Source organism: Ranitomeya variabilis, chromosome 3, assembly GCF_051348905.1.
Source record: "Ranitomeya variabilis isolate aRanVar5 chromosome 3, aRanVar5.hap1, whole genome shotgun sequence".
Lineage (NCBI taxonomy): Eukaryota > Metazoa > Chordata > Amphibia > Anura > Dendrobatidae > Ranitomeya > Ranitomeya variabilis.
In genome coordinates, this window is record NC_135234.1 from 688,287,670 (window position 1) to 688,302,052 (window position 14,383).

Below are 14,383 nucleotides of genomic sequence, written 5' to 3' on the forward strand. Positions count from 1 at the left end.
CACAAGGAATGGACATTAGACCAGTGGAAATCTGTGCTTTGGTCTGATGAGTCCAAATTTGAGATCTTTGGTTCCAACCACCTTGTCTTTGTGCGACGCAGAAAAGGTGAACGGATGGACTCTACATGCCTGGTTCCCACCGTGAAGCATGGAGGAGGTGTGATGGTGTGGGGGTTCTTAGCTGGTGACACTGTTGGGGATTTATTCAAAATTGAAGGCATACTGAACCAGCATGGCTACCATAGCATCTTGCAGCGGCATGCTATTCCATCCGGTTTGCATTTAGTTGGACCATCATTTATTTTTCAACAGGACAATGACCCCAAACACACCTCCAGGCTGTGTAAGGGCTATTTGACCAAGAAGGAGAGTGATGGGGTGCTACGCCAGATGACCTGGCCTCCACAGTCACCAGACCTGAACCCAATCGAGATGGTTTGGGGTGAGCTGGACCGCAGAGTGAAGGCAAAAGGGCCAACAAGTGCTAAGCATCTCTGGGAACTCCTTCAAGATTGGTGGAAGACCATTCCCGGTGACCACCTCTTAAAGCTCATCAAGAGAATGCCAAGAGTGTGCAAAACAGTCATCAAAGCAAAAGGTGGCTACTTTGAAGAACCTGGAATATAAGACAATTTCAGTTGATTCACTTTTTTGTTAAGTATATAATTCCACATGTGTTAATTCATAGTTTTGATACCTGAATGTACAATGTTCATAGTCATGAAAATACAGAAAAATATTTAAATGAGAAGGCGTGTCCAAACTTTTGGTCTGTACTGTATATATAATTATACCAGGAACAAAAATTTAGTGGACAATCCTATAAAGATTTCTCGCCAGTAGTCTAGTACTCCTGCTGCCATGCGCCTGGCACCATCTCTATAACCATTTATTGGCTGATCACTATACAACTCTGCCCTGAAAATAGGCTGGATTATAGGAGCTCGCAGCTCCATTAAGTCTACAGACAGTGTTGGTCATTATTCCTTATAATTTTGATGAAGGTCACAGTGCAATGACCTCTCATTCAAGATAATAAAAAATATCACCTAAATAGTTACTGATTTATGTCCCAGCTCCAAATAACACACGCCGATGTCACAACCATCCCATTGCACACTTACAGGAAAGCTCAGGTCCCTGTGTGAGGCCAGAAGAATGCAAGGAATGTATGGAGCATGTGCTCATTTTGGAGGCTGAGAGTCTGACATTCACACTCCTGCGCCGTCACCGAATAATCCAACAAAGAGACGCAAGAACATTCCAGTCTGGATTCATCCTGACATAGGAAGCAAAGAACAGAGACGTTGGAAGCTCCTTGCCTGATATTTCCATGCCCACAGATAGAATTCTTCATGGTAGGACTCACTGAGACATTTCATGTTCAGGCATCACAAACTTCAATTCCCAGAATAAGGCCTCTTTCACACTTCAGTCTTTGAGCTCCCGTCGAAATACATCGTTTTTTAAGAAAACAGGATCCTGCAAAAAAATTTGCAGGATCCTGAATTTTCTCATAGACTTGTATTTGCGACGTATGGCCACACGTTTCGTCCGTCGTGCATTGGATCCTGCGGAATTTGACGGCCAGTACTTTTTTTTTGTCTGCAGTGGAAAAACGTGCCAGGACGCCTCCTGCGTCATATGTCGTTCCACAGAATGGGAGCCTATGGACACAGGATCCAGCGGTCACTGTGAAACGCAGGAATCCAGTGATGGATCCTGTTTTTACATTTGAGCATGCCTGGAAGCTTTTTCCAACCCGGGGAAAAAAAAAAAATCTCTCTCTCGGCGACGCATTAGGACGGGACACTGCCGGCGGAAGTGTGAAAGAGGCCTAAGTGAAACTAATGTGAAAGGGCTACTCCAGTGTCTACAAATGATTACCAATCCACTGGATAGGTGATAATTCCTAAAACTGGAAGACTTAGAAGGGAATCTGTCAGCAGGATTTCACCAAAGTATATGTCCATGTAGGTCTTTCAAAGACAAGTCCAGCAATACCTTTCCAGGGCCGGTCCGTTCCTACATTACTGAGAAATCAGCATTTGAATTCATATGCAAATGAGAGCTATGTTAGATGGGATGCCTGTCACACCAGCTCTACCTCTCACCCAGTGTGTCTCCTTCTGTTTGACTGCCCATTTGCCTGAATTCACACAGCACAGAAGCTGTCAAGTCAAACAGGAGGTGGCGACGCTGCACAAGAAAGAGTGGGGAAGACAGAGGCTTCAGATCTACAAATAGCTCTTCAGCCTCATTTGCATATCAATTCCAATGCTGATTTCTTAGTAACAGATGAAATGGACTTATGTAAAAGGTATTGCTGGACTTGTCTTTTAAAAGGTAACTTGTCAGGTGCCCCCAGAACCATCAGCAGTTGTGTCTACATATAGTAAGGTAATTGAGTATTTGGTACACTGCTGATTTTGCAAGTTTCCCCACCTACAAAAAATAGAGAGGTCTGTAATTTTTATCGTAGGTACACACTTCAACTGTGAGAGACAGAATAAAAAAAAAAAACAGAAAAAAATCACACTGATTTTTACATAAATTATTTGCATATTATTACATGAAATAGGTATTTGATACAGTAGAAAAACAACTTACTATTTGGTACAGAAACCTTTGTTTGCAGTTACAGAGGTCAGACGTTTCCTGTAGTTCTTCACCAAGTTTGCACACACGGCAGCAGGGATTTTGGCCCACTCCTCCATACAGATCCTCTCCAGATCTTTCAGGTTTTAGGGCTGTTGCTGGCCAACATTGAGTTTGAGCTCCCTTCAAAAGATTTTCTACTAGGTTCAGATCTGGAGACTGGCTAGGCCACTACGCAATCTTGAAATGCTTCTTATGGAGCCATTCCTTAGTTGCCCTGGCTGTGTGTTTCAAGTCATTGTCATGCTGGAAGACTTATTGGGGTTAGAAGGTTGGTGGCCAAAATCTTGCAATACACGACCCCATCCATCCTTCCTTGCATACAGTGCAGTCGTCCTGTTACCTTTGCAGAAAAGCACTCCCCAAAGTATGATGTTTCCCCCACCATGCTTCACGTTTGGGATGGTGTTCTTGAGGTTGCACTCATTCTTCCTCCAAACACGGCGAGTGGAGTTGATAACAAAAAATTCTATTTTGGTCTCAATCACATCGCCCTTTCTCATCCAGATGGACATTGGATGATGTCGAAGTAAAGTGTTCTATAAGTGAATAAAATAAATAGGCAAACTTCAAATGGGCCTGGACATGTGCTGATTTTAATCCATGACGGTGTAGTGTGTTACTAATGGTAATGTTTGAGACTGTGGTCTCAGATCTCTTCAGGTCCTTGACCAGATCCTCCCGTGTAGTCCTGGGCTGATTCATGGCCTTTCTCAGGACAATCTTACATAGAGCCCCACGCCGAAGACTGACAAGTCATTTGGTGTTTCTTCCATTTTCTGATAATTGTGCCAACAGTTGTTGCCTTCTCACCAAATTGCTTGCCTATTGTTCTGTAGCCCATAGCAGCCCTTTGCAGGTCTACAATTTTGTCCTTGGTGTCCTTAGATTTTTCGGCTTGGCAATGGTGGAGAGGCTGGAGTGTGACTGATTGTGTGGACAAGTGTCTTTTATACAGGTAACGAGTTCAAACATTACCTGTATTAATTGTACCAGAGTGCAGAGTAGGAGCGCTTCTTAAAAAAAACCAAAAAACCCCACAGGTCTGAGAACCAGAAATGCTGCTGGTTGGTAGGTGATCAAATATGTATTTCATGCAATCAAATGCAATTTAATTATGTAAAAATCATACAATGTGATTTTTTTTTTAATTCTGTATCACAGTGGAAGTGTACCTATGAAAAAAATTATAGACCTCTCCATTCTTTGTAGGTGGAAAAACTTGCAAAATCGGCAGTGTATTAAATACTTATATTTCCACTGAATTGAAATTAATTCCCCAAAAGTCCCTTTATTGAAAACAAACAGATCTTTAGAAAAAGTATTTCTAAAGTCAGTTTATGATTTGTAAATGAAGCCATTGACAAGTTGATGAGGCGTTAATGTCCCCAGACTAGTCGGCCTACTTAGCATGTTATGCCCCTGTGGGCGTGATACCTTGACTTACAAGTGCCGGCGTTATCCCCAGCGCTACACAAGCCTTGCACATGTGCATGGCTTCTTTCCTTCACTACATTTATCCTCTGAAGCCGTGTGTATGAGTTCCGGCTTCAGAGAAGCACATTGTGCATGATCAGAAGACTTTTTGCACTTCTGATCACCTGTAGTGAGCTTTTCTGAAGCTGGCTCAAAGAAGTTAGGGAAAGAAGCCATGCGCAAGGTTTGTATAGCGCTGGCAATGAGGCCGGCTCTTGTAAAGGTACCTTCACACGAAACGACTTTGTAACGATATCGCTAGCGATCCGTGACGTTGCAGCGTCCTCGCTAGCGATATCGTTTAGTTTGACACGCAGCAGCGATCAGGATCCTGCTGTGATGTCGCTGGTCGCTGAATAAAGTCCAGAACTTTATTTGGTCATCCGATCGCCGTGTATCGTTGTGTTTGAAAGCAAAAGCAACGATACCAGCGATGTTTTACACTGGTAACCAGGGTAAACATCGGGTTACCAAGCGCAGGGCCGCGCTTAGTAACCAGATGTTTACCCTGGTTACCAGCGTAAAAGTAAAAAAAACAAACAGTACATACTCACCTGCGCGTCCCCCAGAATCTGCTTCCTGACACTTACTGAGCGCCGTAAAGTGAAAGTGAAAGCACAGCGGTGACGTCACCGCTGTGCTGTTAGCGCCGGAGCTCAGTCAGTGTCAGGAAGCAGACGCTGGGGGACGCGCAGGTGAGTATGTACTGTTTGTTTTTTTTACTTTTACGCTGGTAACCAGGGTAAACATCGGGTTACTAAGTGCGGCCCTGCGCTTAGCAACCCGATGTTTACCCTGGTTACCCGGGGACCTCGGCATCGTTGGTCGCTGGAGAGCGGTCTGTGTGACAGCTCCCCAGCGATCAAACAGCGACGCTGCAGCGATCGGCATCGTTGTCGCTATCGCTGCAGCGTCGCTTCGTGTGAAGGTACCTTAAGTCATGGTATCACGCCCACAGGGGTGTGATAACATGTCAAGTGGGCCAACTAGTCTGGGGACAATAACGCCCCATCTACTAGTCAGAGGATTCATTTACACAGAAGCAGACTTTAGAAATACTTTTTCTAAAGATCTGTTTGTGTTTAATGTAATAAAGGAACTGTAAAGGAATTAGTTTAGGTATATAGACAACTGCTGGTTGTTGTGGAGCGGGTGGGCGGGACCTGACAGGTTCCCTTTTAAAGAAAAATCCAAAAACAAATTTTATTAATTGAACCAGAACAATCAAGATAAAATCACATAAAATGGAAATGGTGAAACACTGAATAAACTTCCACTCTCACACAAGGTCAGGTCTTCATAAATAGCCTCAAAATACATACAAGATAGATGTAGTGCTATATATACACCTCTATACCGATGTCTGCTGATGCTGAAATGTAAAGGTACAGTGTCAATCTGCACACCTCAGAGCAGACAGCGACATGACAGAGCATGAATAAAGTACCTGTGCATAATGGATAAAATAAATTGTAAACATTTGCCAAAGTGATATTAGAGAAAGTGGTAGCATAAATCCAAGTTGGTAAAAGAAAATTAATAATGAAACACCTGAGAGGTAAACGGACGGGGGGGGAGGGGATAAGTACCTGACGCGCGTTTCACATAGGCTTCTTCCAAGGGGTGACAAAGAATGGAATGAGGGGCGGAGCGCAAAACCATGCTGACCGTGAATCTGCCAACGGGATAAACCCTCCTAAGCTATCCATATGGTCATAGGAAGAGGAATAAAATGATACAGTCACATGTGCGATCCGATGTCATATTCCAGAGAAATCCATGTAAATGACCTCTTCCAGGATATGGGGAGGATGTTGCCTGGAAGATAACGCTGCCTCCACAGCTTATCTTATATAAAAGCGGGAGATACCAGTGTGAGACATGTAACTAATACAGATCAGGATAAATTAACTTTGTCTTCTTGCAAGCACACTTGCTGCAGCTCTCACAGCTCTGCTGTATTACTACCCCTGGCAAAAATTATGGAATCACCAGCCTTGGAGGATGTTCATTCAGTTGTGTAATTTTGTAGGAAAAAAGCAAATCACAGACATGGCACAACACTAAAGTCATTTCAAATGGCAACTTTCTTGTTTTAAGAAACACTGAAAGAAATCAAGATAAAAAAAAATGTGGTAGTCATTAATGGTTACTTTTTTTTAACCAAGCATAGGGGAAAAATTATGGAATCACTCAATTATGACAAAAAAAATTATAGAATCATGAAAAACAAACAAAAAACACTCCAACACATCACTAGTATTTTGTTGCACCGCCTCTGGCTTTTATAGCAGCTTGCAGTCTCTGATGAGTGTCAAACAGTACTCTTCATCAATCTGGCTCCAACCTTCTCTGATTGCTGTTGCCAGATCAGCTTTGCAGGTTGGAGCCTTGTCATGGACCATTTTCTTCAACTTCCACTAAAGATTTTCAGTTGGATTGAGATCCGGACTATTTGCAGGCCATGACATTGACCTTGTGTCTTTTTTCAAGGAATGTTTTCACAGTTTTTGCTCTATGGCAGGATGCATTATCATCTTGAAAAATAATTTCATCATCCCCAAACATCCTTTCTATTGATAGGAAAAGAAAAGTGTCCAAAATGTGAACAAACCTGTGCATTTATTGAAGATGTAATGACAGCCATCTCCCCAGTGCCTTTACCTGACATGCAGCCCCATATCAATGACTGTGGAAATTTGCATGTTCTCTTCAGCCAGTCATCTTTGTAAATCTCATTGGAACAGCACCAATCAAAAGTTCCAGCATCATCACCTTGCCCAATGCAGACTCGCGATTCATCACTGAATATGACTTTCATCCAGTCATCCACAGTCCACGATTGCTTTTCCTTAGTGCATCGTAACCTTGTTTTTTTTCTGTCTAGGTGTTAATGATGGCTTTCGTTTAGCTTTTTTGTATGTAAATCCCATTTCCTTTAGGCGGTTTCTTAAGGTATGTTTCCACGTTCAGGAAACGCTGCGTGTTTGACGCTGCGTTGAGCCGCAGCGTCCAGATGTTACAGCATAGTGGAGGAGATTTCATGAAATCCCGTCTCCACTGTGCATTAAAAGACGCATGCGGCAGACCCGCAGAAACGGACATGCGGCGCGTCTTAAGAGCGCAGCATGTCCTTACATTGCTGAAACAACGCAAGGACACCGCAGGTGACCTGCCAGGGACCTCAGGTGCAGATTTGGTCAGGATTTTACCTGCATAAAATCCTGATGCAATCCTGAACGTGGACACATACCCTTACGGTTCGGTCACAGACGTCGACTCCAGTTTCTTCCCATTCGTTCCTCATTTGTTTTCTTATGCATTTCCTGTTTTGGAGACATATTGCTTTAAGTTTCCGGTCTGTTTCTTAAAGCCAGAAAGTTGCCATTTGAAATTACTTTAGTTTTGTGAAATGTCGGTGATCTGCTTTTTTACTACAAAATTACACAACTGAATGAACATCCTCCAAGGCCGGTGATTCCATAATTTTTGCCAGGGGTTGTAGAACAATATTGTAGTCCTATTTGCCTGTGAGGTAGAAGCTGAGAGGAATCTGCAGACGTGTCACTTGAGGCATGTGCACACGTTGAGTAAAATCTCTGCACAATTTCTGCCTCTCTTGGCAGGAAAAAACCAGCTGCAAAAAATCTGCGTTTTTGCACTGCATTTTTGATTGATTTGAGTAAAGTCAATGGTGGAAAACACAGGGCTAAACGCACAGAGATTTGACATGCTACAGATTATTTTCTTCACCAAATGTGCAAGTCAAATATACTCAACGTGTGCAGGACACCTAATTATCCCTGTGTGGCCTATTAATAAAAAACAACAACATAATCACGTTCCTCCATCATGTTCTCATACACTTTATGCAGTTAATAGCCTCTGTGTCTGTACTGTTACATACTTAGGCAGTTAACTGGTTCATTCAGCTTTACATGAACACCCGAGCCTTACACTATGGCTGGTCCAAATAACTAAAGCAATTGTTACCATCCACCTCTTGTGTCTCCCCTTTTCCTCATAGATTGTAAGCTTGCGAGCAGGGCCCTCATTCCTCCTGGTATCTGTTTTGAACTGTGATTTCTGTTATGCTGTAATGTCTGTTGTCTGTATAAGTCCCCTCTATAAGTTGTAAAGCGCTGCGGAATATGTTGGCGCTATATAAATAAAATTATTATTATTATTATTATTATAGGACACTTCAGGTTTCTCATTCACCTTGCTGGCATCAGGTTTTCACAAATCTGTGCGAAAAAACAATACAAAAACGCACCAAATCTGCAATGTGTGCACATACCCTTATAATCACACACAGCTCTGCAGAGAGCAGCCATCACACATCACTGATAACACTGGTAACCATCGCACATCACACTGGTAACTCCCCCTTCATGTAAAAATCTCTGGAGGCAGAGTTATCCTCCAGGCAGCGTCTCCCCAGAGCCTGGAAGAGGTCATTTACATAAAGTGATAAAAGATGATTTATCAACCGCAAGACATCTGATAGGAGGCATGCTGGGATCACTCTCCTCAGCAGGCTATAACCTGTATGCCCATATTAATAGTTTAGATAACGCAAATGTGGTGACAGATTCCCATTAAGGGTAACATACTTATTAAAGGGAACCTGTCATGTCCTCAAGGCCATTAACCTGCAGATGCAGGTTAAAAGTGAACATGGCTGTATGGCAGCCTCACTGAAAGTGCGGCTACCGGAGAAAATTAACTTCATACCTCCCGGGAGCCTCTGGCTTTCAGTCATAAAGGTAAGTGCAGGGCGGCTAGGGTCACAGCTCAGTACACAGGGAGCACTGGCTGGAAGTATTCCCCAACACTAACAGATCACTGGGTGGGCATCAGTTTCAGGGAAGACCAGATAATTATCCAATGTTTATGGGGCCTCCTCACCCTCCCTCAGTAAAGTATGTTGGGGCGAAAAGGATAGTGCAGTATAAAGTAATTCTTTTGTTAAGGAAAATAGACGCTACTCCACTATTACTATGAAAAACAAACATTTGGGCAATCTTCATTCCTATGGGGAAATGAGGAAAGTTACTGGCCAACACCAGGTGGTCGGGCACCTTTATTTCCCAAGTTCCCACTGGCAGCGTGATGGCAGCCAGGAGGAGTTGAATAAGGGCAGCCTGTTGATCTCCACCACTTTATTCCAGCTCTATCACAGACAAAGAGAGGCGAGTGATGTGCTCCAATATCATCATCACAGACAATGAAGGAAGCCACAGATTGCACAATTGGTCAGCTGCTCAGTTTTTTCTTCTGACCAATTTCACAACCAGGGACATACGGCAAATCCCTCTGCTGAATGGTGGAGGTCCAGTCAAAGCAACACAAATCTAACATATATCACCTATTCTTTGAATAAGTGATCATTTTTAGAGCCTGAAATATTGTTTATATACACAGCAAACTATGCTAATAAATGCATTAGAAGCTTATTACCGAAAAGATCCCGCGAGCACATATGGAGATCAAGTTGAGCTAAAGAGAGGAAGCATTTGGTCATGTTAACATCTAGCAATAGTAGTATGCATTCCAAAATTAGCGAGGCACAGAACGGCGTCCAGTCTTGAAATAGAACTCTATATCAGTTTCCCTTATGAACTAACATCATAAATGTGAGATGTTACTAATGACTTCCACAGACATTGGCCGAGTGAGTGCCATGAGATCAGGGCTAAATAATAGTTTCCTCCATGGTGCACAGCTGAGATTTACCTTCATCAGTGGAAACCGGAAGCACTTCAGCGGCAAGTATGTGGGCACCCAAAATATAACTAATGCCAAAAGGCATCAAATATGGAGAGCGACCCCCTACACTACAAACAGCTGGCATGATGGCTAGAGCTATATGTTGACTTAGGTGCTGTGACATGAAGATCAGAATGTCACATTGTGACACTGCAATTAGTCATTGTAATGAGGCACAAGAGGCCAAGGCTCCCACCAGGAACCTTCCTGGTATATACCTACAACCTTTACTGCAAAAAGATGCCAGCTTACAATCCATTTTTCCAGACCCCCCACTACTGTGTTTTAGGCAGCCCCCAAATCTAAGAAGCATCATTGTCAAGAGATCCCTGTCCTCTCCAACAGCTGCAGGTACCTTTCCTTGCAACCAGAAAAAATGTAAAACCTGTCCATTTATAATGACCACGGACAAGATAAAGATCCCCAACTCACATCAGGACTACAAGATACCAGGTACTTTCAGCTGCGTCACTTCTAATGTGGTATACCTAATTATTTGTAATAAATGTCCAACTGGGGGTCTGTATGTGGGGGAGACAGGGCAGAAACTGAGAACAAGGATGAACTCTCACCGCCATACAATAAGAGAAAAAAGAATGGATCTACCTGTAGCAATACATTTCTGTCTCCCAAATCATAGCATTATGGACATGAAATTACTTGTACTAAAAGGTAACTTCAAATCGCAGAAAGACAGGAGAGTCTGGGAATATAAACTGATGACGAACTTTGACACTAACTGCAGGAATGAATGTGTCACACGGATTTATGTCTTTTTACATCAACTAAGGAACTTGCCCATCAGACCATGTGGGGTCATCACAACAGAGACCCTAATCACAGGACAATAAAACAATCCTTATCTAAGAACTGGCCCAATATTTATGGACATAACTGTTTATCACCCATGGTAATTCTGCTTCATGTCACCTGGCTTATCCATGTTTTTTTCCCCCCTTTTTTTTTCTATACTATGTTGTGCATAAATATGTGATTCTTCAGAATTTGTTTTAGTCTGTGCCTGATGAAGAGACGTATGTAGTCTCGAAAGCTTGCAATTTGTTACCATCTTTTCAGTTAGCCATTAAAAGGTATCAACCACTGAGGACTCTCAATTCTAAATATTTTGGTATATACCTAAAATGTACAGAGTAAGAGCAATGTGAAGAGAGCCCAAGGCTCCCACCAGAAACCTTCTCGCTACGTACCTCCAATGTACAGCGTAAGAACGATGTGACAAGAGCCTGAGGCTTCCACTAGAGAGCTCCCCAAGTATATCCCTCAAATGTACAGCATAAGAGGAATGTGAAAGAGCCTGAGGCTCCCACCAGAAACAGTCACGCTATATACCTCCAAAATACTGCAATGTGACACAAGAGCCTGAGGCTTCCACTAGAAAGTCCCCCGAGTATATACCTCCAATGTACAGCGTAAAAGCAATGTAAAAAGAGCCCGAGAATCCCACCAGAAACTTTCCTAGTATACACCAATGTACAGCACAACACGAAAAGAGCCAGAGGTTCCCACCAGAAAGCTTCCCACTGTATATCTCCAATGTACAGCATCAGAGCAATATGACACAAGAACCTGAGGTTCCCAACAGGTACCTTCCTGGTATATACAGGTGCTTCTCACAAAATTAGTATATCAAAAAGTTAATTTATTTCAGTTCTTCAATACAGAAAGTGAAACTCATTGTATAGAGTCATTACAAACAGAGTGATCTATTTCAAGTGTTTATTTCTGTTAATGTTGATGATTATGGCTTACAGCCTCTGAAAACCCATAAGTCATTATCTTCATTATCTCAGTAAATTAGAATACTTTGTAACACCAGCTTGAAAAACGATTTTAAAATCCAAAATATTGGCCTACTGAAATGTATGCTCAGTAAATGCACTCAATACTTGGTCGGGGCTCCTTTTGCATCAAGCATCAATTACTGCATCAATGCAGCGTGGCATGGAGGTGATCAGCCTGTGGCAGTGCTGAGGTGTTATGGAAGCCCTGGTCGCTTTGATAGCAGCCTTCAGCTCGTCTGCATTGTTTGGTCTCGTGTCTCATCTTCCTCTTGACAATACCCCATAGATTTTAGACGAGTTGCTGGCTAATCAAGCACAGTGACACTATTGTTTGTAAACCAGGTATTGGTACTTTTGGCAGTGTGGACAGGTGCCAAGTCCTGATGGAGTATGAAATTTTCATCTCCAAAAAGCTTGTCGGCAGAGTTCCGGAAGCATGAAGTGCTCTAAAACTTTCTGGTAGACGGCTGCGCTGAGTTTGGTCTTGATAAAACACAGTGGACCTACACCAGCAGATGACATTGCGCCCCAAACTATCACTGATTGTGGAAACTTCACACTAGACCTCAAGCAGCTGGATTATGGCCTTTCCACTCTTCCTCCAGAATCTGAAACCTTGATTTCCAAATGAAATGCAAAATTTACTTTCATCTGAAAACAACAGCTTGGACCACTGAGCAGCAGTCCAGTTCCTTTTCTCCTTGGCCCAGGTAAGACTCTTCTGGAGTTGTCTGTTGGTCATGAGTGGCTTGACACAATGAATGTGACACTTGTAGCCCATGTCCTGGATACGTCTGTGTGTGGTGGGTCTTAAAGCAATGACTCCAGCAGCAGTCCACTCCTTGTGAATCTACCCCAAATTTTTGAATGGTCTTTTCTTAGGGTAAGTTCACACAGCTGCATGTTAATTTTCAGCTGCTTTTTACAATACCAGCAAAGCCTATGAGATTTCAGAAATCTCATGCACACACATTGGTTTTTGTTTGATCAGTATTTTGTGCTTTGCTGCGTTTTTTGGACATAGAGCATGTCACTTCACTTCAGCGTTTTTTCACCCATTGACTTGAATGGTTGTTGAAAAAAACACAGCAAAAACGCAGATATTATTTGCTGCATTTTTTCTGCTGAAAATCCAAGGACATTAGCATGGACAAAAAAAAAAACCGCACCAAAACCTTCATTTTTGACGCAGCTTCTTTCCTGCCAAGAAGATCAGGTTTTGCCGCAGAAAAAAAAAAAGCAACAAAAACGCTGTGTGTGAACTTGCCCTATGACTTTTCGGCTTTCATTGTCTGTAAGCCATAATCATCAACATTAACAGAAATAAACACTTGAAATAGATCACTGTTTGTAATGACTATATAATATGAGCTTCACTTTTTGTATTGAAGAACTGAAATAAATAACTTTTTGATATTCTAATTTTGTGAGAAGCACCTGTACCTCCAATGTACATCATAACAAAATGTGAATAGACTTATAGTGTGCTGCACATCGTATGAATAGTGTTCATTTGTGTAGGACACTTCTGTGTAGATGCTGAATGTACATATTGGTGATAACTTTCTTTTACTTGCAGTTTTCTCGTTACCGCTGCTTTGATAAAAATGGACCCACTTCTCCAGGTTGACAGAGTTCCGACGTTTTTACATTGATCCCTGTATAGTCTCCTGATTTCTAATACTAAAAATAAGGCCACGGCTCCCTGATACGGGCAGTGACTCACATGTGATGCCAGCATGCAGTCATGTTGACTCTGTCCTGACCTTTGTGTATCATTTTTTATTGGTTGGTGTCAAATTAATCTTCACGAAACATATTGACTCAATTCACATTAGTAAATGGGAACTCTTAAGAGTACAAGGCTAATTAGTTTTTCCTCTTCAAGGAAAGCACTGTAATCCAGGACATTAGTTAATTGACTATGTAACTCTGAGATATGCCAATGTCAGCAGAAAAGAGTGGTGGAAGTTCACTAGACGGCTGTATTATAAAAAGTTGTATTCAGGACTAAATGTGCATTTAATTGGCACATTTATCAGGAACAAGTGGTCTTAAGATAGTCCCGATAACCATGCAGTATAAAACTGACTGACAATCATCCTACAAAAGAGCAAATCGCCTGTTCATCAGCTGAAACGATCTTGTATGGTGCACAGAAGATCAGCGTTTTCAGCAGTGCATCAGCCTGTATGTATAAAGAGGACCTGGGCTACACAGAACAATGGCAGCCTATGCACACAGAATGAGCTATTACTGATTGTGATAATCAGGAGTGCGGTCTTGCCTGTGTGAACAAGCTATTAAGCCATCGAATAGCAAACGTAGTTGTTCAGTAGTCATTTGATGCCTCCCAACGGCTACCTTCGCATATGCCAGGAGGGAATGAAGCCATGTGCATACGATGAGTATTTGACATCAGTATTTGTAAGCCAAAACCAGGAGTGGAACAATCAGAGGAAAAGTATAATAGAAACATGTCACCACTTCTGTATTTATCACCCACTCCTGGTTTAGGCTTACAAATACTGATGTAAAAAACTCAAAACTCACCACACGCCTCACACACGGACCTCTAGGCTAAAAGAAAAAAAGGGACTGAGTGAAATCAAAGGTTATAATCTCTATTAGTAGAAGTCTTAAGGTACCTTCACACTGAACTTAACAACGATAAC

The 14,383-nt window shown here is 42.3% G+C and overlaps 1 protein-coding gene across 2 annotated transcripts in view; it reads right to left on the reverse strand.

Annotated features, from left to right (window-relative positions):
* The window catches only part of KPNA3 (karyopherin subunit alpha 3), a 77,017-nt gene that overhangs the window by 51,680 nt on the left and 10,954 nt on the right, over positions 1-14,383 (reverse strand). Inside the window, exon 1 of one of the 2 annotated variants that reach the window (XM_077298100.1) lies at positions 9,874-9,894. The exons of the other annotated variant lie outside the window; for it this stretch is intronic. Coding sequence (XP_077154215.1) covers positions 9,874-9,879 — 6 coding nt within the window. The 5' untranslated portion in view covers positions 9,880-9,894. Of the gene's footprint in view, positions 1-9,873; positions 9,895-14,383 lie in introns of those variants that run through there. 2 annotated transcript variants of the gene reach the window in all.